We start from the raw sequence: 26,161 nt of genomic DNA on the forward strand, positions 1-26,161 counted from the left end.
CCAACTCATTACTAAATTTAATGGATTAAAACCCAGTTCTGCCTTGGGATGGGGATTCACCATTGCTTCCATACCAAGTAATCCAGTTGTGATCTAGGCACAATTTCAGTTCTGGGGTAATGGTTCCCCCACAAAAAACTTCACTTTCTGTTCAATCACTCATTTTCAATATCTGCATTATTGCAGCTTCAGAAAAAATCTTCCTGAAAACAATAAAGTTCATTTATTCACTATGGCATCCTTCCTTTTCAAATTTTCTGGAACAACAGACAAATTTTCAGGATGGACACTTGAAGGAAACAGTCCTCTGTAGTAACAAGAGATTTAGCAAATTTTAAACACTAATCAATACATTGATTTGACTGTTGCAGTATGGTCTTTTTCACTTCTTCATGTTCTTCTCCACAGGAAATTAAGTAAAATTTGAAAATCATATCATAGAATACCATGCCTCAGGTAGTCAGAATATTCTTAAAGCCATATCTTTTGTGTGGAACTTGACTCAAGCATGAGTCTAGGTTTGAGCAATTTCTTGCTCTAGGCTACAGGCAATTACCTAAATAGAAAATGGCAAAAAAACATAAACATGCAAGGTAGAGAGGAAATCCTTGTGTCTCACTCTTCGCTTCCAAATCACCATTCATGCTCAGCTGCCTTACATTAACCTCTCTATAGACACATATGCAATCTCACAAAATACTTAAAAATCCAGTCTTAATACAAAATAGTTTAAAAAAAAAAAGTACATCTCTAATATTGTCACTTTTAATACATTGAGAACTCCTTCAAGAAACACCATATCCTCCTAAAACCAAGTATGGTAGTTTAAGCAAGTGAATAAAATATTAAAAGAATCTTACATTACCGTTTTATTGCAATTTTTTTTTGCTTTAGGTAAATCTGCTACTTCATATACTTCAGTTGGTTTGTGTTGTGAATGTAGAGTATATTCAACAGAAAATCTGAATTGCTAGTGGAAAATCAACATTTCCAGTAGAGCCTTCATTTTCTGTTGAAGCACGAATACCATTACAAAGTGGTTTGAGGTAGCCTACTAGCTTTTATTGAATACTACTTGGACAATTTTTATTGCCTGACATCCTTTAAACATATTCCACACATACGGGGTCTTGTTTCCCATTTGTGAGTGGAGAAACTGTGTTTCCACATATTTGAGCTATAGCTGAGACTTGAAATTTCTTTATACTTAATCATGTTATAAAGTGTAATCATGTTATAAAGTCATTAAATATGAACTGGAGGGGGTTGGTATTTTATATGATTTTGGAGAAAAGTTATAAAATCACATTATTTTACTCTGCTATCAATCTGCTTTCTGTGCTACTAATTCAGTCTGCTTTGTTTTCTAACTGCAAATTTCATGGCTTTTCCATCACTAAACACAGAAAACTGGAACAATCCAAACAGTATCAAAAGAAAAGATGGTACAAGCATTGTAGCTGAGTAATTTGGCAGATCCTGTAAAATAAGACAATAGGCAAAAGAGGTGAGACGCTATGGATTTGTCAACTCTGTGTATAATCTGAACATAATTAAAGGTTATTGGGGAAGCACAAAGAAGCAAAGACTGAAAAAGTTTTTATAAATGACACATCAGCCACCAGGGTCTCAAGGAATGTAGTTAAAATCTCCAATCAGTGAGTTTAATTACAGACTCCTCTTGAACACAGACACAACTGTCATTGAAGGAAAATGATGTTTACAATTTTAGGAGATTCTCAAAATGTAGGTCATGGCCCATGAAACATGGAATTCCTAAATTTAAACAACGACAAAATAAAATAAAAAGAAATCCCAAACTGGAGATTGGGATGTTCGCATATACAAATCCAACAAGTTATTTCTAATATATTGTTTACAGGGTGGTCAAAGCTGAAATTTGAGTCATTACCAAAAGAAACTTTTCAACTATTGCTCTGCAATAGCAGCATGTATTACTACTTGGAGGGTTGTGTTTCTGTAGGACCCTGCCAAGGATTAAAGGTTTAACCATATTGTCTACAAAACCATTAACAAACCCAAAAAAACAACAAACACCCCCCCAAAACCCATAGTAGAACTATTTAATTAAATGGAGTGCATGTGACTTGAGAGAATAATTATTTCACCAAGTCAGAACAGCTTAAAGAAGCTTCATTCTGCAATCTCTTTGATTTGAAACAGCCACATTTAGCTTATGCCTGAAATCTGAAGTTTTACTTTCCAGACAAGAAACCACAGTCCAAACAGTTACACAAACAGTTAGCTAAGACATATATGAGATAACATGAAAAAAACCAAAAGGGAACTTAATAAACATGAATAAAATCAAATAATTATTTCCTATTTACTTAGAGTTTAAAATAGTTTACTTTACTATGGTGACACCTTGGAAAAGATGACTGCCTTACCAAGAACTGATCATAAGCATTCTATAATTATCCTGCACAAACTTGGCTGCAGTTTTAGTTCCAAATGCAACAGACAGACAATACATTACTCATAAGTTAAGTATTGTGATGCTGATTTCAAGCCAAGTGATGCAAATATGTCCAAAAAGTGAGAGATATGTGTTATGCTCCTTTCCAATATTTCCTTGCTACAGACAAAAAGGAAAAAGTAAGAACAAGTAACCATTTCAATCAAGAACTTTATCTCAATCTACAATTTACAGATGACTTTGTGGCACTACCATTTCCTCAGAAAACTTAGCTGGAGTGACAATAGGTGTAAAGAGCACTGTAAAGCTTTCCCCTTGACAGATTTCTCAGAGTTTGAAACAGCGATATTGCCTTTTCCTTATCTGCTATCTTCTAATCAGGCTAAAACTGCAATAGTGTGAAAATAAAGATAACATTGTAGGGCAAGTCACCAAGCTGATCAGCAAGATCACAATCCTTTGCCTTCTATGAACTGTCTTCCATCTTTTTTCATCATTCACAGCAGCCCTACCATACTCAGGCTACTTTTACAGAGATTACTGCTCATAGCAAGCTTTAAGTTTTAGTTCTGATTTACTTAGACTACATATTTAAAATGTTATACACCTTATACATTACTCTCTTGAGAGTAAATCAACTCTCATATCTCTTTTATCTACTAATGCCTCAATGGCTAAACAAAGCAACATAGCACTTAAGAGAATATTATTAATTCAGATCTCCTGAGGGCAACTGCACCATTTTACTGCTCCACTTTAATGAGAGGTCAACTTATACAGTCAATTATGAATGAAAATAAATTAGAAGAAAATGTATTTGGTATAGCAAACAATTTTAATCAAAATTGCCAAGAGTTCTGCACCACTGATTCATTCTTCTGTACTGAACTTCAATTTACAACATTTTCACCTGCTGTTTCTTTCCAGGTCTGAGCGTATGGCAGTCACACATGAAACCTCTTTGTGAAACACCGTGTTTGACTGCAAACTTTCAAATATTAATTTATCTTCCAACTACTACCTAACAAAGGACTTCAGACAAACTCAAGCAAAAGAATGTCTGCAAAGTTTCAACAGCTCCACCAAATTCTTCTAAAGAATTAGTGGAACTAAAGACACCACATGAGTAAAAAGATAAAGAGTAGAAAAAACAAAGCCTATCTGTGCTTCAAGCTTAGATATTAAGTAAGTGGTCAAAATCTGGGGTTCCTAGGTTACAGATGTTAAAGATATCCACCCTAGGAAGCAGCATGGTACATTACTATCATCTGGATAATTTCAAGTTGAAATACCCAAGTGCAGGAATTTAGAACAATGTACTGTAAGACCAAAGAAATTAAAGAGTATAAATTCTCCTTGCTCTGTCTTAAATTTGTTTATAGGTCAGAATAATTAATGCATTTTCTAGGATGAGAAAATAAGTTATTATGTTAGTGGTACACAAAAAAAGTACTTCTAAGCAGCTACCAGCAGTCAGTTCATATTTAAACATTAAAAGGAATTAAGAACACATGATCATTAAATGATATAATTGGTCCAGTCTTATTAAATCACTACTTAAAAATTCTATTTGTTTCTACCTCATGTAGAAGACATTAAGGCAAAACCTAGCTGTCCTGTAAGTCATATAGGTACATTATAGATAAGATGGCTTCAAATACAGATACAAAAGCTTAACTTAAATGAAACAACACCATTTGATTATTGGACTTGAAGAAACACTGCTGTCAAAAGTCCACTACCACCAGCCAGAGATGAGCTGGTCACTGCTGCCAATAGAAGTAAATATGAACACTTAATGTAGCTATAATTTTCAGAAGATAATGCAATCGGGTAATGCTGTTCACCACGATTATGGTTATCAGCTTGCACATTTCTTCTCAGAACCTAAAGAAAAAACAGATTTTTTTTTTAACCAAGCACCAGTTAATTGCTCAGAGCTGGAAAGCTTGTGGTAGGAACTTCATATGAAGTTTTTATTTCATTTTCTGAACTCCTATGAGAATTTTGTATACACAATGCTTCCAACATCTTACATTTACTGTAATGAATGAGATACTATCAAGGGGCAGAACACTCCAGTTCAAACAAAGAAGTGAGAATGAAATTAAAAAGCAAGACAAGTCCAATGGATTCTTTAATAATAATTAAAATATATATACACTATATATTATCTCTATATACACATACCATATAGAGATACTCTGTCTTATATTGTATAGTGTCACATATGTTTTACCTCTATAGAATCTGTTCCCACAGAAGACTTAAAATTAGTACATTTGTGCAGATGGTACCCATAATAATCATAATCATGGCCAAAAGTACATTAATTTCTTGGAGGAGTATCCTCTAGTAAAGGGCTCAGAGATGAAAACTAGACACTATGAAAATGCCTTTCTGCAATTTAAGTCTTCTATATGAGTGTACAATGTTCTAACTGCCAAAAGAGGCTGGCAAATTTTACTGAAATATAGGCCCAAGACTTCATTTAATTAAAAAGATTAACTGAGGAAGATATCTGCATTTTCATTAATGATGTTTATCTGTAGCAAGAAAGAGCCACAGATCACATCAGGCATGTGAAAGGTCTGTTTTCACATCATCTGAACATTTACTTCTGGGAGTTCAGAAAGCAGTTTACAGCTGATAAAAGTCATTAACACACTGATCTACCTTAAAGCAATGTTTACAATGTGCCCAGAATTGTGATCTGACACAACAGGGTACTAGAACACACAATACAGCAACATGATATAATAATGTAACTACTTTCTAAAGCAAACTGATTGTAATTACAAAAAAACCTATGTTTTTTCAGGGCTCAGATCAAGAGAAGTTTCAAACTGTCCCTCTTTTGTTTTAGGGTTTTTTTGTGTCTGCCAAATTTCAAAGTTGAAATCAGCCTCCAGTGCTAATATTATGCATTTCCAGTGTCTATCAGAACTCTAGAAGTCCACTCAGTAATTCTAAATAATCCATGAAAAGCACGTAAAAGAGACTGGAAAAAAATTCTATCATCAGGAAACTCGAAATTCTCTTCAAGGGCCATCACCTGACACTGAAGTACTGCAAGGATCTATAAATTGTAAAAGGACAGAAAACCACACCATTATTCATAAGCCAAAAGCAAAAAGAAAACAGCCTAGAAGTGGCCTCTTTGACGAGCCTGAAGAGGGGCAGAATAAAAAAGTCCTACATGGCTATAAACCTTTGCCATCTGAAATCTGCAATTACAGAGCTCCTCTGATCACAAGAGACTTGCAACAGCAGCTGAAACAGAGTATTACTAAACATTACTTAGAAGTCCATGAATACAAATGTATGAATTGTCAGAACTCAAAAACCTTAGAATGCTTCAACAAACAGCTTCAAAAGAAATAAGCCCTTCTAGAAATCTGGCTAAGGTATTAAAAAAAAAACAACCAAAAAACCAAGATCCTTGTACTTGATTGCAAAAAAGGGGAATAGATCACAAGTTTTCAATACCCTTAAGACTTTTGTACACAAAATTAGCTATCACTGAACAGCATTTTTAAGTAAATAATTTAATCAGCAAGGCTTCCCAGTACTGTCAGAATCATTTAAAGTTGTTTTTGAGTTTTTATTTAAATATTTGACACTTCGCTCAGAAGATCAGTTACACAACTAAACCAATTACTCCTCTATGGGAAATCATAGCATGTAACCAATTTAACCTACTTTTTAGAAATTCAAAGTATACAATGACTTATTTATATGGCAATTCCATTTTAACATACATCTGCCAAAATGCTGTCACACACAGATCCTAAGATCTTAAATAAAGGCAAATGTACTTTTGGCAAATGTAACTGATGCTAGGGTGATGGGGGGGTTGGCAAATAAAACAAAATCCATTACACAAAATGAAAACCCCAACCCCCACACATCCATTACCTAAAGACAAAGTCTTCAAGCATTCTTGAGAGCTTTGTTCTGGCTTTTAGTTTTGAATTCGAAATTTGAGAAGGACTGAATGTCTTTTCCTGCAGCTTCTCATTTGAGGTGTATGTCCATGAAAGAACAACACAACACACCTTTCCTGCTTTCCACACTGTTTCTTGGGAAGAGTGCTCAGTGCAGGAACACAAGTACAGTTTGTATCTGTGTGCAAGCCTCCTTCTCAAACTAGATGGAAACAAAAAGAATGCTGATGAACACATGCAGTAACCTACTTCTTTTTTTTTTAATGGGAATTTTTTTCCAGGACTACCGCCTGTTAACTCTCATAAGGGCCAACTTCAACAATTTGACCAGAGCAACCACATGTGTAATTCTGTCTGCGATCAATTCCAACAGTGAACTCTCTCATTTCAGTCAGAAATAAATCTCGAAGTGAAAAATTACATCCAAGTGGAAAACATTCTCCTGTTTGTGTAGTACACTGAAATGCAAGTTTTACCAGCTGCCCTGCTCAGACACCTTCCTGAACTACTGTTGTTAATACAGACATGCCTACAGATGAAGTGAGAGAAGGTTTGGGGATGGGAGGGGAAGTGCACGTGGGGGAAGCGGAAAACAAAAAACACATTTACTATTATATCTGAGGCATATATTCAGAAAATGGGAATCAAAACTCCACTTTGCAGCGCAAATTAAAACTTTAATACTCTGCAAGTGCTGTTAGAGATGTGACGTTTTTGTAGTGAGCAGGCTTTATGATACAGTAACTTCAGACATATTCCCAGGCATTTCAAAGAAAAAAAACCCAAAACTCTAATCATCAAAAATTACATGAGAACCACCATCTAGACTGTGTATTACACCACCATCCAAATAAACTACGTACTCTTAATATAAAACATTGACACAAATTCCTTGGGTGCAATGACCCCACCTAACATTCTGAACTTACTGTGGCACTTCTGCTCAAATTTACAAACAGGTGATACCACCACAGTACAACAGAACCTAAAATAACTTCTACCAGAAATAGAACAAGTTTCATGAGTACCCAGATTTCATAAACTCTCAAATGCAGTACTCTAAATAGAAATGTTTCTTGACCGAATTAGCTTTCAGAAACACTGTAAATGCCATCCTCTCATGCTATTTTTTCTTAGTCTCCAGAACCTGCTCCTTAGCTTCAATTCACGTCAGTTCTCAATTTTCTCTTGCTTACCCATGAGGATTTTTTTCCACGCTATTCATAAACCAAACATGCAGCATTAACACCCTTTTAGAAAGGGGCAATGCAGCTGAAGATTTGCCTGAAAGCTAAAGTCTTGTCAAACACTAGCCGGGTTGTATCTATGTCACTGTAGTCTACTCGGCTTGATAAATTCTAGATAAGCATCCTTAAAAACCCTACTTGTACCAGTGCACTTAAAGATTTAAAGAGCAAACAACTGCGAGAAGTTAGGAGAGCCAACACATGAATTCCGCCACACAGGGAAAGCCAAGAGAACGCAGCTATTTAATTCAACTCCACATGGAACAAGATGGGAGAATGCCCATTAAAGCCACAGCCTGGCTCTGCACACTGCACGAGGCACGGGAGCCAGTTTAACTGTTCGGGGGCTTCCTTCCTTACGGGGGAATAAAAAAGTATGAACTTCGGATCTAAGAAAACGCTGTCTTTGTAAGGATAGGAGCCATACCGCACACGAGTCCCAAAAAAACCCCAAACACAGAGAAGTGAGCAATCCAGCAGCGGGCAGGGTGGAGCAGAAGGCGGGACAATGACCTAATAGATCTTTTCTATCTTTAGTTTCACGAGGCCCCGTGGCCAAGAGGCGCCGGGATCCCCCCGCAGCGCCCCGGCCGAGCTGTCCCGAGCCGGGCGCTGCCAGCAGGAATGCCGAGCTGAGGGAGCGGCAGACAGCGAGCCCCAGGCAGCGCCGCGGGCACAGGCAGCGCTCCGAGTCATTTCCCAGCTATGAGCAACACAGGCGACCCGCACTGCCCGCCCTTACCTTGAACACTTTACCGAAAGCACCATCGCCCAGCTCTCCTATGATTTCCCAGAACTCCTCAGGGTTCAAATCCCTCTTGACGTGCTCGTATTGTTTCTTCTTCTTCTCGCCGCCCAGCTTGAAGATCTTACGAAAGTTGAAGAAGGACATTTTGGCTGCCGCCGAGGGCCGGGGCGGGCGGCGGTGCCCCCTCAGCCCGCCGGGAGCACCTGGCGCGGGCGGTGATGCCGGGCGCGATTCCCACGCGGAGACAGAAGTCTTGGCGTCGCCCGGGAAGCGCCGCCCCGCCGGGCGCTGCGGGGAGACAACAGCCCGCGATGCCCCGTACCGGGCCGGGCTCGGCGCTGCTCTCCCCTTCGGGCTCGGCGGCCCCTACTCGGCCGTGCCGGTCACCATCGCGGCAGCAACAAGTGCCGGGCTCCCTCCCCGGGACGGGCGGCGGCGGAGCAGGAGGAGGGGTCACGGCTCCGCTGGGAGGAGGCAGCCGCTGCGCGCCGGGCAGCGGGAGCGCTCACGTCCCGCCTCGCCGCTCGGGGCGGATGCAGGGCGGGGCGGAGGCTGTCCCGCTCCAGGCTCCCGGCCGGTGTCCTCGCGGAGCGGCGTCCCGGGGTGGCACAGCGGCGGAAAATGACGCTTCGCTGCCGGCCTCTCTCGCACTCGCTCGCTCCCTCGCCCTGTCGGCCCGGGCGGCTCCGCTTCCTGCGGGGCGGCACCGGCGGCACCCCCGCCCCCTCCGCCCTCGCTCCCGCCCGCCGCTGGCGCGTGCGCCCCGCGCTCCCGCCCCTCTTCCCGCGCTCCCGGAACCGCCTCGCGCCCCTCCCGCCGCTCCGCCGCCGGCGCACGCGCAGCAGCGCGCGCCCCCACGGCTCCCCCGTTCCCCCCGCGCGTGCGCACGCGCCGCACCGGCAGCACGCGCGCGACCCTCCCCCGCCAACGGCTCGGGCCCGGCACAGGCGGGGGAAGAGGCGGGGCTTGCCCTGCCCACGTGACGCGGCCGCGGCGGCCCCAGCCAATCGGAGCGCACGGAGGCTCCGGGCGGGTAAGTCGGTGTCGGGCTCAAAATGGAGGGGGCGCCTTCCCCCCCCACCAGGCCGTACCTCAGAGCAGGATAGCAGCATTGGCGTGGGGATTGAGTGCTTGTCGTTCCCTCTGTCCTGTTTCCCTTTAGTTCGCTGTGTGCCGTAACGGGAGGGGCGTGTGGCAGAGGGGCCCTTTTTCCTCTGAATACGGTGGACACCCCCGCCTCTCTCCCTGCCGCTCCGCTATCCCGTGCAGGAAGAGTGTCCCCAGCCCTGTGGCAGAGGGTGATGTTCCCTAGGCGGCCGACACTGAGCTTCCCCTCAGCCCTGAATCCCCAGCCCCGCCACGGGAGCCGAAGGGCCGTGAGGGGCTCCCTCTGTGTGCCAGGAGCGCTGTGGGCAGGCGGTGCCTCCTGAGGGGCTTGGGCTTGGACGTGGAGCTCTGAGGAAAGTGTTGATAGCAAAAGACGACGTTGGAAGACCTTTTCTTTTGTTTGCGGTCCGGTGCTGTCCCTAGACCTGCTACTGGTTTATCTTCTGTCACAGCAGGGTGTGATGTTCGTGTGCTGCCCGTTTGGTATCTTCGGTATCTTATTTAATCACTGGGACAGGCCTGGATTTCCTTATCTCCCAACCTTCTCTTCCCACAAGTGATTCCTTCCTCACCTTGAAGTATAATTGTATTTTAATTGTTGTGTTGTGTACATGCCACCAAACGTGGGGCGTTTCCTCACTGGAAAGCGAGAGGCGTTCCCGTTGCCTGGATGAGGGGCAATTAGCAGGCATGGGGACACAGTTCGGGCTGTGGCAGGCAGGGAGCCGATCCCGCCGCTGCTGAGGCGATCTGAGACCTCAGGGACATCTGACAGTGAGACAAACACCCGGGGAAAATCGTGTAATGCCTTATCCTCGTATGAACCTGAGTGCCTGCAATTGCCATTAACTTAAGCTGCATGATGGGCTTCTGAAGATCAAGCCTCTGGTGTGCATCATTCCCCAGACCATTTTATTAACGTGACAATAGTGTGCTGTATAAGGAGGGTAGTCCGCGTGTAAATTCAATAATAATAATAATGAGGCATTGAGATGCCCCTGACACAAGGCGTTTATGAATCGAACAACAGTGTTCTGTCATGAGTCAATTTCTTTAAACTGTATAAAATCAGTTTCACGGCTAGTCCCACCCTATGAATAGAGAGCCTTTCAAGTACTGTTGCTAAACTGATTTGTTGTAATAATCAGCGTTTGTTTCTCAAAAATGATATTGGGCTTTATGGGTTCCTTGTACTGATAGCTTGGCCACAAAAGGTAAAACTGTTAAGGAGGTTGTCAGAACCAAGACTGCTTCTGTGTGTGAGGGCAAAAACACCAAACAACTGCAATCCAAAGGAGCTGTTTTCTCTTCTGTGATCTGGCTGGCTGGCTCCACCTATTAATTTCATATGCAAGTTTCATTCAGATAGTTTGAATTAAGTACAATAATAGAGTGTTACCAGCAGCGATTTACCTTCTGACATTTTAATTTTTAAAGTTCAATTTATTTTTCCTCTCTATTTTTTCCACCTTCAGATGGGAAGATAGCTTTGATTTGGATATTAAAATACAGTGATGGCTTAATAATTTTGTTAATATTTGTAATGTAACATTTTGATTTTAACTTGCTTTCTGTTGGATAAAAAGTGCTTTGGGACTAATTTCTGTAGGTCTGTTTAAACTGACTGGTTGATAGAGGATGGGGTGGAAAAGGAATCAAAGAGCCATAGCAAGAATCCTTTGTATTTAGGCAGGATTATCTTTTCTTTAGCCTCAGGGTTAATGGCAATGGAGTGGGGGTGGGGGATGTTTATGTGTGAATGTTAGAGTTTGTAATAACTGGAAAGAAATGCAAAACTAAAAGAAAATTTTGTAAGTTAATATGAACAAGAGGAATTGCGCTGGCAGTTCTGGGCAGGGATAGCAGGGCCTGGTTGTGCCCCAGCTCTGCTGATAAACCTGTGCTGTGCACAGTTCACACAGCATCTCTGTGTGTGTCAGTTTGGGTGTGACAGAAGAGGCTCGCTGGGAGCAGAGCGTTCGTGCCATCCTACTAAGGACTCAATGTTAGCAGGTACTGCATGTGTGTTGCTTTGGACTCATATAACCAGAGTCTTCCTGTTCCAGGGAGCTTTATATTCATATAACATTCATATAGTCATATAAATTGAAAGTCTGGCACAAGAAGGAAGCAGTTAATCTTGTGATAAGGTTTTGCTTTTAACTTTTTTGTTCTTACTCTTGAATAAGTAATTAAAGATAAAACCAGGATATATGAAAAGAAAAACTGTGACTATGTCTTATTTTTTCCCCTTATTCTTTCACCCTGGAGTTACAGCTTGCCACTCAATCCTGAAAATAAACTCTATAAGATGAAGGTTAAGTGGTAGTAGCAAATTCTTCCCAATTTGCTGTGACAGCCTGGTTTGGAGGGGGCTGTATGAAGCCTGGATCTTGTGTGTGTGGTTTTTTTGTTCCTGATAGCAGGAGGTTTTAGCAACTGTAAATGTTTCCAGATGGTAAGGATAAAAAGGTAAAAGTGAATTATATTAAAATTTCTCCTTTAGGAATTTAAAACAATGCTTTTTGAAAATTCATAGCTTCCTTTAAATGTCAGAGGAAGATGTTAGAGTAAAGATGTTGAAGAACTATCTTGATTGTGCATCAAAAATAGTGGCTTAAAATAGCTGTAAACTCTTCATGACAATCTTTCTCAGCTCTTTGTGAATTAGAAGTCTCCTTTGTACTTTCTGCTGCTTAGTATCACCATCCTTTCTCATTGATTCAATCACTTACACTCGCCACTGTTCCTAACTCCTTAATCTTTGTTTCTTTTAAACTGCTCCAATTTCTCTTAATTGAAAGTAAACACTTCAGAAATTTAATTTGAAGTGTGTTCCTCACAGCATATATTGCCCTTTCACTGCAGTCCTACATTCTGTCTTCAGTTCCTTCAAAATATTTAATGGTGTATTTTTATATTGTCTTGACTTTCTGTCCACCCACACTTTCACTGATCTGCAAAATTCTTTCTGGTGATTGAGCTCATTAAACTGCTGTAAGGTCACAGGTGGCTTGTTTGTGGTTAAATCTGAACTATAATTCTTATTTCATCCGTCTTAATCTGTCTGTCACCTTTGGCACTCAGCACTGTCCTTTCTGTTTTCTTTAATCAATGTACCCTGTGTTTTTATTGATATTTTCCAGTTATGTGGTGGCATTTTTTATAGGCTCTGCCATTTCTCCTCTGATCTGTTCCCAAAGTTAATGTTTTGTGCTGTATTGGGCTCATTTCAGTTGTAGGCACCAATGTAGCTTCTAGGTCACTCTAGTTAACCCAGTGCAGGAGGATGATCCCCGTCCTGGTCCTCTAACCACACTGTTTCTGATAAAGGCCAGGATGCCACCTGGGCAGCTCCTGGCCCATGACAAACTGCTGTTGACCAGTGTCCCTGGTTCTCCTCTGGGTCACTCTCCAGCCCCTCTGTCCCAGCCTGTGGCCCTGCATGGGGCTGTTGTGACCCGAGAGCAGGACCTGGCACATCCCCTCACTGAGCTGCACTCCACTGGCCTCAGCTCATTGATCCAGCCTGCCCAGATGCCTCTGCAGAGCCTTCCTGGCCTCCAGCAGATCAGCACTGCTGCCCAGCTTAGTGCTATTTGTGAACTCTCAGAGGGTGCCCTCCATTCCCCCATCATTGATACAGAAATTAAACAGGGCTGTACCCAGCTCTGATCCCTGGGACAGCCCTTGTGGCCCCTTCACCACCGTGCTCTGGGCCCGGCCACCCCGGCAGGTTTGGAGCCAGCAGAGAGAGCCCCTGCCCAGGCCACGGGCTGCCAGCCTTTCCAGGAGAATGCTGGGGGACAGAACAGAAGACTTCCCTGAAGTCCAGGTGGGCAACACCCACAGCTTTTCCCTCACCCATTGGGTGAATCATCTGCTCAAAAAATATCAAGTTGGTCAAGCAGGACCTGCCTCCCCCAAAGCCGTGCTGGCTGGGCTGGTCCCTTGGTTGTGCTGTATGTGCTACATATGCAGCACTCCTAAAGCCTTTCTCATAAATGTGCCATTGATAGAGATGTGTCTTAGAGACTTCTCTTTCTGTTACGCAGAGTCAAAAAGAGACTTTGTTTTGTACTCGGTATTTTATGACCCTTTATGATATGAGTAACAGGAATAGTTCAGTCATATATAATATAAACAGGAAAAAATTATAAGACTAGAGGTTGGACACTGAAGAGCTTGCCTCTATCTCATTAGCCAGAATCAATACTCAGGCTCTGATCAATAACTTGGGTATACTACTATTTATTACATGGTTTGGGGTTTTTTAATGCCTTATTTCAGTTCAGCTAAGAATTGCCATTGAAACACGTGGCATTTGGAAGCTTCAACATATAAGGCTATTACTTCATGTTTGCAGTAAAAAAAACATTCAGGGTTAAAATGTTTAGGAATAAGATTGATCTAATCTCAGCTTCAGAAAGTTCTGTGTTTAATCTAAATTTGTCATACTTTTTTAGCAGTCAGTGGAGAAATGTATCTTCAGGGGGCAATTCACCTTCCCCATTTTAGATACTTACCTTTATCATAGTATTTGACTGTGTGAGTTCTCCTGCTAACATATATTAGGAGTTCTTCTTACCTATGGAGACACGGCTACCAACAGAACTCTTGGACTGCATTTCTCTTGATGTCAGCAACACTTCTGAGAATGATGACAGAGCAAATATAAAAATTGCCAAATTACCTGAATGTTTCCAAGTAAACCTGCAATGTTTTATTGAATAGACTTTATCTGAAATTAAATGGCAGAAGAAAAAGCAATAATATAAATATCAAAATTTGAATAAGGATCAAATATTTCAAGAAATAATACAAGAATATTTCTTGGAAACATGGCATGTCAAAAGCATTCAATTTTTAATTTGCTGACATTATTGAAGCTATAGCAAAAAATGGGGTTTTTTTATTGCTTCCAGTTGATCTGCAAGAAAACCCTCTTCAAGACTGATGTTCAGAAATAGTCATATATCTTTGTAGGGGAGTGAGCAGCAAACCTCAGATTTAATGGAATGCATCAACAACTTGAGACTTACATAGCTGATTCTCTTTGATTAACTGACTAATGCAATTAAGAACTTCAGATCCTCATGGTAAAGCTTTTCAAGAAGGCTGCACGCTTTTTGGTTTGTATTAATTCAAAAAGCTCCTTTCATAGGAATTTTCAGTTAATATTAAGATACTGAGCTTCACTGGTGGATAGTTGCATTTTTTCATACAGTAGTTAGTCTAATAAAAGTTTTCTCCATATTAGGATGGCCATAATAATCTTTCACAGAACTAAGTATATCTCAAACACTCCTTTTTAAATAATAATATCCTTTAAAATGCCACTACTTTGAGCTATAATGTTGTATTCCTTCTAACCGTTTTAATAATCTGAGGTTTATATTTCATTTGAAACAAGATTTATTTGATCAAAACTGCACATGAACACAAAGCAAATTATTTCAAACTTGTGGAGCCCCCTCCATCTGATGGATATTAGAAGCTTTAGTGAAGTCACATGAAAGCATGTCTTGAAATGCTGCACCATGGTTGCCTTTCCTCCAGATGGTAATTAGGCTTTTTCCTCTTGCGTAGCAGTCATGAGCTGATTTGCTCTTTTTGTTTGTGGCTTTCCAATTTGCATTAGTTCACATAGTAGCTAGGATTAGAAATTTATTAAGGGATAAAGGTAGCTTTGCATCTCAGTATTGCTCTCAGTCAATACTGGCACAAAAAATGTCAGAACAGTAAACCCCGCCTGTATTGCTGCTTTTCCTTCTGCAAATCCTTATTTTCTTTCACTGTTTCCCAGGAACCTTTTTTTTCCAGAATGGACTTTGTGTTCTCTTGTGATCCTGATCAGCTCTGGAATCTTGGGACCAAATAACTTGTTCTGTAATATGAAAATGAATTATTCTTTAATCTGTTTTCTTTTATGGCTGCCTGGCCAGCCATCAGACCCAATCCTGGTTATGTGGTAAGCATAACCAGGAAGTTTATTATGCCTTCTACAATTACTATTAAAAATATACCATTCTGACAAAGAGGGAACATTTCCTACACACACAATAAATGAAAATCTGACAAAAAGATAACACTAAAGACTACTGATCTTCTAGTAATATCCCAAAAAGAAACATTGCAGTGGGATAATACTGGAGATAGGTCTACTAGCAAGAAGGGGAAATAACATACAGAATGTGAGATACCAGCTGTTTATTAATGTAAAATTAGACTTTAAGTTATTTTACTGAAAAAATAGCAAAGTTTTTCATTGCATAATGTTATTTTTGCATTACAACCACGTCTAATAATTTCTCTGTGTGCAATGTTCTTCTCTTTCTAGGTAGAAAATGAGACAAATAAATAGTTGACTGTGTTGTCAAGTAGAATTTGGTTTTCTCTAGGATCTCATCTTGGTACAGCAGCAATGAGTGGAGCTGCAATAATATGTCAATTGTTAAGGCAAACAGCAGCTATTGTGTGTCCACAATAGTCTGTGCAAACTTTGGGCACCAGCACTTGCTCATGACAAAACAGAGTACTGTGATGTGATTCACGTTTTGTCTCAAGTGTCCTGAAACATTTATTTTTTGACAGGGGGGAACTTTAATAGCTGATCCTCAAAATTATGTTTTATAGTACACCGTGCAATATTTATGGATTAAACCAAAAAAGCCCATTACATTACATGGACTGAATTATACCAGAAAAGAAAATTACCTACATGAAAAATAATTCCTGTGGCTTCTGACTGAGCACTAATGTATCTTTCTGGATAGAGTATACAGGAGTGACTTCCCTTCAGAGCATGAGGTAGGAAATGGCATTTATTGAAATTCAAATGCAATTAAGGAGACACTTAAATTAGTTTATAAAAGGCTGTTGGTTTCTTTACATACCAAGAAGTCGGAAATAGCAATGACTTTATCATGTTAACTGTGACAGTGATTCATGGAAGAAGTTACAGCCACAGTCATCAGGGAGGTATTTTCTTTCAAGAATCTAAATAATATTCTGTCCATTTAGTGCCTTTCAATGGGATTTGGAACAAGTTTTTAAAGATGGGCAAAAATCATTACTAAGCTGTCTTATATCTAGCTGTCTTTTCTCCACAGGGAGAGGAGTTGTTGAAGCTACTCATGTGTCAGGACAGGTATTCCTGAACAGTTTGGGGCTATTCTGTATCAGTCCTGAGCCAGCTCTCAGTGATGATATTGGACAGACCTCAGCTGGAGCATCGGTAAATTATTCATTATTTCAGAACACCCTCAGAGAATTACAAAAAATTGCCTAAACCAAAGGTTAATAAAGGACAATCTCTGAATTTTTAGCAGGTTCTAATAGTTTAGTAGCTGAAGATAAATGATTATGAGCCAGCTTTCCTTAGAAGAACCTACCCTCCAGATTATTCACAGAGTCCAGTGTAAAGGACTGTGCAGTACAATTTGTCTTAAGGAATTAAGAATATCTATACACCTTTGGTATTTCCAAAACTTTTCTGTTTAGAGCTCAGTTCTGAGCAGCCTGGGTAGGACTAAGAAATCCTGTTCTTGGTTTCAGGTGTAAGAGCCCTGGTCCTCAGAAAGAAGGGCCAGTTGCAAAAGAAATTCAGAGTAGCAGGCTGGGAATTGTACCACTTTTGATACAAAACACCCACCCTTTTGATACTTTTCCTAGATGATGGCTCAAAGGAGCTGTGTGAGGAGCGTTAGAAAAGCATAACAAAAGCTTTGTTCTTGTATTCAAAGGTCTTACTTTGTTCTTCAAACTTCTCCCAGTAAAGCAGATAATTCTGTAATACTGTATGGGTTCAATGCTTCCCCCATGCACACCTTACATTTTGCACAGATTTGGCTTTTGGCATGTTTAAATATTTCTCTACAAGAAGGACCTTCAGACAGGAAGTTCTATGAGTCTTTATTTGAAGGTGAAAAAAAATTTTCTGGAATAACATAAACCAAACAACAAATAATAGCTGGACTAGAATCAAAGATCAGTGCCAAGCTAGCTTTTTTAATCTTTCAAAGAAGAGTAACAATTAGGTCTCAATCTTCCAAAAGCACTCCAAGTGAGAAATCTCAGCCTTTAGGTATTCTCACGACGTTTATGATGGTTCTAGATGGAACTGAGATTTCAAAATTAGTCTGAGTTACTCTGTGTATATCAGCAACAGGGCTATTTGACATCATGTTCCATGCACAGTCTCACAGTGTTCTGGTACAGTTAAAATGTTCACTTCCACAGCAAAATAAAATGCAAATTGATTTCAGAACATTAAGCAGGTCTGTCATAATCTAAAGCTTTGGTATGTGTCAGAAATATTTTACTTCAAATCACAACTGTGTGCCTAGACCAAATCATAGGTTAATTATTTTGCAGTCTCAGGTTGTAATGGAGTGCTCTGTAGTCCTATGAATTTTCATGTAAATTCTGACTCATTCCAGAGGCTGTTCTAATTTAGACCAGATGCATAAAGGGGAGGGAGGGAGGGAAATGGGCAGGATTATTTGCTTCTAGAAATTGAGTCAAACTTGTGAAGTTCCCAGGCACAGTAGCCTCAGAAAGCTATAAACCAATTCTTGACACTTCTATGCTAATTTCTGCAATTTGAAAGTGTTCATTCTGGAAGTGACAGTAAATCTATGTTACACTGCTAAAACAAAAAAGCTAACTGTTGCCTTAAGCTAGGGTGAATTAGGTTTTATTCTCTTTTCTCTGTTAGTTAATTCCTTTGTGTTGTATCAGTAACTTACAGAATCACAGAACGGATAAGGTCGGAAGGGTTTAACCTCCAGCCCTAGACCACATTACTGTGGATTCTGTCCAGATGGTTCTGGAATGTCTCCAGTGAGGGAGACTCCACATCCTCTCTGAGGAGTGTTTTCTAGTGCATGTTTACACAGCACAGAGGTTCTTCCTCAGGTTCAGGTGGAATTTCCTGTGCATCAGCTTCTGCCCATTGCCTCTTGTCCTACTGCCCGGCACCACCGAGCAGAGCCTGGTCTGTGATACTGACAGCCTCCGTTCAGTCATTACAGGCATTGACAAGGTCCCCTTTGAGGTGTCTCTTCTCCAGGCTGCCCGGGCCCAGCTCTCTCAGCCTTTCCTTATCTGAGAGGTGCTCCAGTCCCTTAATCATCTGCAGGACCCCCTCCAGGAGCTCCATGCCTCTCTTGTACTGAGGAGCCCAGAACTGGACACAGCACTCCAGGTGTGGCCTCACCAGGCTGAGTAGAGGGGCAGCATCACATCCCAATTAAAAGCATCTGTCAAAAAAACTTCCTTTTCCAACGGCCTGTTTGGAATCTTCTTGCTATCAAAGCTTTCATACTGTTGTTCCTCCAACCAAGAAACTTACTAATTATAAGAAGTACTTTATTTCTACTTTTGTTTGTTTTTAATTTGCACTAATAACTGAGAATCTTCCAGTCAAAGAATGTCTTTTCTGCAGCCCAGCTCATTCTGGCAGCATTGTGGGTGATTAAGAGCTTTCAGAGAGAGTTAATCATCCTCATAGGCTTCCTCCTGCCCCTGCTTGAGAGAGGTTAGGGAATTAGTTGAAGAAGGCATTTCAGTGTGATTATCCAGTAGCTTTAAAAGACACATAGGAAGTGAAGCTTTCCTGAATATCAGTAGTGAGTGCCTACTACCTTATTTCTGGTAAGCTTACAGGTGGCTATGAGAAATACATATACAGAGCTAGTTTACTTGTCTGCTGAGTGGCTGGCTGATTTCTTGGTCCATGGGAAATTGTATCGAATGCATGGGACAAGGACCAAAAAGAGCTACTTCTACTGTTTATTTTGTTACACCCTTCACTGTTAGTTTTTCAGAACTATCCTTTTGGAAAATTGAGTGCCAAAACCTTGTGACAGGGTTTAGCTTGCATATAAAACAAGTTTCAATGCCAAAAGGAAGCAATCCAGGATTGTAAGCTTTGTCCTCCTTCCTTCCAAGAAGGAAGGTGTTGGAGGAGCCAGTTTGTTTGGTTTCCTGCAGCCACATGCACCTATCCAGAAGGTTTTCCAGGCAGTGCCATGGAAAGGTAAAATCAGAGGGAGGGAATCACATTACAGGTTATGACCTGGTGACATTAATCCACTGGAAGACTGTTACATAAGAGCCATGTCAGTTTATTGACAAAACAAGGCTTTTTTGGCCCTGCCTACATCCTGCCTTATGGGCATTTGTGGGCAATGCCTTTGCATTGTGAGATTCCCCACTGGGTAAGGGTTCCAGTGATGAGTCTCTTGTCTTGCACTTCACTTGCCAGGGAAGTGTATTGTAATAGAAATTAATGTAATTAAAAGACATGCAATGTTTAAAATTTCAAGGAATATCTTTACAAAAAAAAAAATCTGTAATTCTTTCTTTTGTTATATCTGAACAGCTTAGACAAATGGCAGACCCTTGTACAAGTAAAATTTCAGGAAGTGCTAAACTTCTAGAAGTTCAGAGGAATTCTAGATTCTAGAGGAATTCTTAATTTTGTTTTGAAACTATGTCTTTAAATTGGAATTGTGCTTATATGTAAGAACTACAAGACATGCAGCATGTAGCATCAAAACTGACAGGATTTAACATGACAGAAGCAGAAAGTGGTTTATTGTGAAAGACTGAAAGTGCTTGCCCCCTCTTGATTTGTAATAGAATAACCAGGTAGGAGATGGATCCAAATTGACCTTACCTTATTATTTCATAGTTTTCCAACAGCTGTTTTTCAGGAGCCTTTTTTTGTAACTCCTTTCAGTAACGTGTTTTTGTCTCAGTGATGGTGTACATCTTGTTACTGATGCTGGAAACTTCCTTTTAATTATATATTCTTTAAAAACCTATGGGTGAGTTTCATGTCTAGGATCTTTGTTCTATATTAACTGTAACCAAAAGCTTTACTTCCCAGTTCGGTAGGATTTACTTGTATAACAATACAATGGGTTTATTTGGTTTTAATTTAAAATGTTGTATGTGACTGTAGGTAATTAAAAACATTTCCTGAAAAATGGTGGCTTTGACTGTACTGTGCTGGAATTGCCTCTGCTGATCATGAAGAGTTGAATAATAGTCATTTGTCACATAGGGTGTTGACTCAGACACAGATGATTTCAATTCAGATGACAGAGGGTGTTACAAACCCCAGCTGTTGACTCTGCTCCTCTTTCCACAAGTTGCTTTGTGTTGCAGGAATGGCCGGCCTATGAAGCAGTTTTTGACAGCCACAGTTTCTGGCCTAATTTGTTCAAGTAAACCAGTGGTGACATTCAGTTGTTTTAATGCACTAGGTTGGCAACTCCAACAGTTCAGGAGCTTTTCCAGTGTAAATTGTCAGTGCTAGCATGGCAGTGGCAGCATTTGGAGAAGAGTGAAAGCCTGGTAGGATGTTTAGGTTGCCTGTATTAGTGCATAAATTCTCTGTTTCTGATTCACAGCTAACTTGAGAAAGAGTTTTTGCAGCAGTGTGCCAGCACTTGCAGAGTAGTTGCAGACAGCTGCTGGCAAGACACATTTTCCTGGCTCAAAATGATTAATCTCAAGCTAAGGCAATTTTCTCCAAGAGCTTTGGTTGTTAATCAAATTTGGAGAACAGACAACAAGAAACATTAAAACAGATGCTCTTCTTTGAGGTTTGCACTGGGATTGGGAGCAGACCGTTCAGCTTTTTTGGAAAAGGTATGTAGTGGGCACAAGAACATGAGCCAAGAAATGTATTGACCAAGGCTGATTCTATTGAATAAATCAATAAAATAGGAAGGGTGTTAGATAGGAAGCTATTGAGACAAGGCTACCAGGTAGGCTGCTTAAGAGGAAAGAAGGAAAATGCGTTTGTGGGATGGCATGGTTCGGAAGGGTGCCAGTTTTCCTTGTTTTCCCTTCTAGGATGATACCTTGGTGAGCTCACCAAGTACCTCTGGGGATTGTGAACTTGGTTGATCTCAGCAGAGTCAAGAAAGCTAACATTGATAACAGCGGGTGGAAGGGACAGCCCTATTTTAATGTTAGAAAAATCTCAAATTGAGGCTTCGTGTTTATTTGTATGTCAGTACCTACCTACTATGTAAACTTCAGATTTTTGCCATTCAAACAGAGGTACTTTCCCAAGAAGAACTTAATTCTTTTTTTTGTTTGTTTTGATTATGCCTCCATAGCCTTTTTCTGGAGTTAAAAATAGAATACAGATATCTTCTGTCTAATGAACTTGTGGACTAGATGCTTCTGTTGCCTTTTTTCTCGTGTAACAGGATTGAATTCCTTGCACTACAGCAATCCTGAAGTCATTACACTGCACTTAAAACAAAACACAGAAAGGAATGACCTTTGCTGGGACTCTGTGTTGTTTATATTGCTAAACCTAATCACCATCTCCCAGCAAAAGCCAGTTTAATCCTTAAACATTTGTATATATAGTATCTGTTCAGAATTGTCCTTTGTTTGCTGTCTGGTTCTCATTGATTATAACGTTGTGCATCTCCACAATGCCCCTATTTGCCCCTTGGATCTTCATAGTACAGGGCAGCTCTTATCTTCCTTGCTGATAGCGTATCACCAATGGTACCAGTTAAGAGCTGAAAACACTTGTAGCATAATGGAAAGTTCCACTTTTGCCAGGATGACTCATTAATTAACCCTGGGATGGAGAGGCTTCCTGTGCCAGCATAAGAAAAAGTTACGGGAAGATACTATTGTATATCAAAAGGTAAATGATTGGAAGAGTTTTGTCAGCCTTGTAGGAATTATGTTTTTTAATATTCTCAATCTGCCTGAAACAAGCTTGGAAAGTCACTGAATAGATACTCTGGAAATAGTTTACATTTTACTTTGCTTTAGGAGCAGACAGACAACTGCTGAGAAGAATGGACTGATACTTGCAGTGTTGGAGGCAAGAAGTATATCCAGGAGGCACTAAATATCTTTTCTTTCCAACTGACCACAAGCTTTTGGCTTCGAATAGGCCACGGTTGAAATGTAGCTACCAAGCTGCCCACTTGGGAGGGAAGGAAGAAAATAGGTTTGGTTTTGGGTGGTGTCAGGGATTGGGAGGGCTCTGGGGACAGTGAAGAGGCCAAGGAAGGCGTTGGCTGCTGTGCAGAATGCCCTTGTGTGCCTGTCAGACATTGCTGAACGTGAGGGCGAGGCTGGGCTACGGTTTCACTCCCCCAGCCTGGTGTGGATGGAATGTCTGTAACTCAGGACTTCAGCAAATCTGTGCTGTGGACTTCAAGGAATCCTGCGATGCCTCCGTAGTGCATGATTTAGTTTTTGTCAGGGAATCCTTGCCAGATCTGTAAGATAAAGCATTGTGTGTCTGTAGCAGGCTTGAACCAAGCAGAGTGGTCTCTACATAAAGACGTATGATGGGTGTAAATATCTCCAGTGAGGAGCTGTAACAAGGCCTGGGAGTGAGAAGGAAGCTCCAGATTTTAAGATATAACTCCCAGTAGTTTCTGAGATAGAAAGAGCTTTTGCTGCAGAAATCTTCTGTCAGAACAAGGAAGCAGTAAAAAATTTGGGAGAGATGCTTCATGTATACTAAAAGTGTGGCTTGGACTTGATCTGTTAACATTTGGGCATTTCAGGCTTGACAAGTGGCTATAAAATGCCAAAATACAGATATTTTTAATCTCAGGGGAGCTGCTTCATTGATTTCCCCTCAGATGCACACATGTGCAGGGGTGACTTCTGCTTTTTGCCCCGAGGGGTGTCTGTTTACCCAAAATACAAAAGGTTAGACAGACTTGTTACCTGACTGTCTCTCTTTGGCTGGTTATCTCAGTCTGCTGCTGTCTGTCTAGGAGGAAAAACAGGTGCTGAGCTGGGACAGGCTTTGTAACCATGCAGAGTAAATTAGGGGGCATGAAGCAGAAAGGAACATAACTTGGTACTAGAGACTGCAAGCAAAAAGAGGATTTTGGTAAGAAAATGAGTATGCCAAGTAAAGTACCATTTTTCCCTTGAGAAACTTTATGGTCTAAATTTGACATCGACTGTAGCAAGTATCCAAAGAACTGCCATATGGAGGAATAGCAGCTTGTGTTAAGATCATACACTTAACAGCTTAATTTCTAAATTTCTATTGAGCAGTGTCTCAATTCAGTAGTACAAAAAGGGTGCTTCATGGGGAGACTTGAGTGAGAAAGGAACAGTGTGACATTTTTGAGTAGATCTTGCAGGTGCAAAAAGGAAAGGTTGGGAAGACCTGTCTGTAGTGGGGAGCGAGACATGAATCCAGGTGTAAAAAAAACTAATTCAGTTTGTTACTCAGTGGTGAAGTTACTGCTGGAACTGACTAAATCAAATATTTTCAATGTCTCACCAAAGAAATGACCAGTCCAAGGAAGGCTAAATGACACTGACCTTTTTTTTACTTAAATAAAATTTCAAAAAATTTGTTCAGGAATCAAATTATCAGCTGCAGTTTGTACACAGTATAGAGTAGATATAGCAACACTCTGGCTTGTTGTGCTACACCCCTTTTCCCTTGCCTCAAATTAAAGTTTAAGCATTAGAACAGAAACGATGCAGAACCCAAGCTCCGTAGTTTCTCAGTGAGGCAAGGTGCTGTCATGATGTTCGTGGTGTGTTGTCTCTACATCAACAGCTGCCACTGCTTCTCCTGACTGCAGAGATCACTGGGAGCTGCTTCCTCTCAGGAGACTGGAGCTGCCCAATCTCAGCCCTGTTGCACTATTCAGAATCAGTCCACTTAGCACCTTTGACTTAGAGCTGCAAGGGGCTGACACCCACTGGAAGGTGACCTGGAAAGCCTTACAGGGACAGTGTTCCTCTCCATACAGGAGAAGCTGAAAGAAAATATCTTCAGCTTCCAAATCTTTATGAGGATCTTCCTGAATTGAGTGCTGGGGTTTTTGATGTCAACACTGTGATAAGCAGAGAATTGGATCTGTAACGGCAGAACATGGCAGGCATTAAACTGTGAAATCTGAAAGGGTAAAAGGGGAAAGTAACAATTTCAAAGTTAGTGGAGACTACATGCCCAAAATATAGAAGGGATGGCTACTTTTGTTTTAAATAAAGTCATCCTCCCTCAACTCCACAATAAAGCACAGGATGAACAATGAGAAGAATATGTTAGGGGAGGGGAAGAGAACGATGGGGAGAATGATAATCATCTGTAGAGAAAGTAACCACTTAGGATCCCACAGTCCTGCTCTTTTAAACAAATGTTGACTTTAGTTCTCTATTCATGGATTTGGAGAGGAAAAATCTTGGAAATTCTAATTCGTTTGAAGTTACTGGGGGAAATGCTGTTGCTGGATTTTCAGTACTTCAAACAAATCATGAGTATTGATACTTTGAATATTTCATGTGGTGATGCATGAAATATTGATAGATAAATATTATATTAGATAAACTCCAGTGTCTCATCCTCAGCTGCTGTGTTATTGTGTGTAAACTTGGGGGCTGTTTTTTCATTTGGCTGGGGCATATGTCAACAGCTCTTCACCTGTATAGAAAACAATTACACGTCCTTCTGTGTTCACAGGTTTTGGATGCAGTCTGAGTCCAAGAAGTATGAAGAAGAGATGCCTTCTCTGTACTGGGGGATAGATCCTGTTTTTTCTGCATTTGCAAGACTCTATATTAAAGACATTACAGAAATGAGAGAGTCTAAACAGGTGCCAGGTATGTATTTATATGTGCTGATTATGATACACACAGTTCTATAATTATGTTGTGCTTTTTATTAAGGGATTGAAGAATACTTCATGAACATCAGTAAAGTAGTATTCCATCTGCTTAAGCTAAGTGATGCTAGTATCTTTGAACAGTTCTAAGGACAACAGGTTCTTTGTGAAATGTATGTGAAAAATAAAATGTGTTTATTAAAATGGCTTTTCTTTCTCCTCAGAACCTCTTTTATGCTAAGGTAAAGTTGTATTTCCTCTGTGTGGTAGTGTTTGTTATATTCTCATACAATTAATTCTAAAAAATTCTGGTCCTTTCTTGCCATATGTATTGTTACCTCCCCACTGTCTACATTTTTTGGAAAATTCCGACAGCTGATTACATCACTGGATCTGTGATTTTGCCTTTTCCTATGGATATTAATACATTATAAAACAAATACAAGTTTTGAGGTTTTGTCTCCTTAATTTATAGATACAATAGGTACATGACTTTCTTCATACATTGGAACAACCTTGCTGTAAATTCTGGCCTCCATGCTGGACCCAACCCACAGCTCTGCTCTGCTGGCCTGCAGTGTCACCCACACGTGAGCCTTGGCTGAAGCAACACAGCTCTGACCTTGAACTGCTGTTTTCACTACACAGACTTTAAATAGGCTGCAGGGTGTCTTCTGCTGTGGGAGGGTTCATTACTCCCTGCTGAAGATTGACACAGTGCAAGATTATCAGGGAGGAGCCCAAAGGATTTAGAATTAATGGGGAAAAGCAATAAGCCCTAAGCAGAGTCTATGTCTTTGGTTTGGTTTTGATGTTTTGTTTGTGGTTTTTTATTTTTATTTTTTTCTGTCCATAGAGACTAAGTACCCCTGTTTGGATCTTTGAATATGATTTGCCTTGTAGGTTTTGTTATTCTTCAGTTTTCTTTAACAGCAAGGATAGCAGCAGTGCTATTTTTGGAGAAATGAAGGACTGGTGGGGTTTTTTTTTCTCTTCTTGCAACCATTTTTATGTACACGAGAACTTCACAAACC

At 40.7% G+C, this 26,161-nt stretch overlaps 2 protein-coding genes across 4 annotated transcripts in view; one reads left to right on the plus strand and one right to left on the minus strand.

The window, feature by feature from the left end:
* Positions 1 to 8,526, minus strand: part of SLK (STE20 like kinase) — a 48,988-nt gene extending 40,462 nt beyond the window's left edge. For all 3 annotated transcript variants that reach the window (XM_063405367.1, XM_063405368.1, XM_063405366.1), the window contains exon 1: positions 8,377 to 8,526. In XM_063405367.1, coding sequence (XP_063261437.1) covers positions 8,377 to 8,526 — 150 coding nt within the window. The remainder of the gene's footprint in view (positions 1 to 8,376) is intronic.
* A 754-nt stretch (positions 8,527 to 9,280) lies between these two features.
* STN1 (STN1 subunit of CST complex) overlaps positions 9,281 to 26,161 on the plus strand; it is a 45,292-nt gene continuing 28,411 nt past the window's right edge. The window contains exons 1-2 of the mRNA XM_063405369.1: positions 9,281 to 9,415; positions 24,986 to 25,125. Of these exons, the coding sequence (XP_063261439.1) occupies positions 24,993 to 25,125 (133 nt within the window). The 5' untranslated portion in view covers positions 9,281 to 9,415; positions 24,986 to 24,992. The remainder of the gene's footprint in view (positions 9,416 to 24,985; positions 25,126 to 26,161) is intronic.

This window comes from Prinia subflava, chromosome 9, assembly GCF_021018805.1.
Source record: "Prinia subflava isolate CZ2003 ecotype Zambia chromosome 9, Cam_Psub_1.2, whole genome shotgun sequence".
NCBI lineage: Eukaryota > Metazoa > Chordata > Aves > Passeriformes > Cisticolidae > Prinia > Prinia subflava.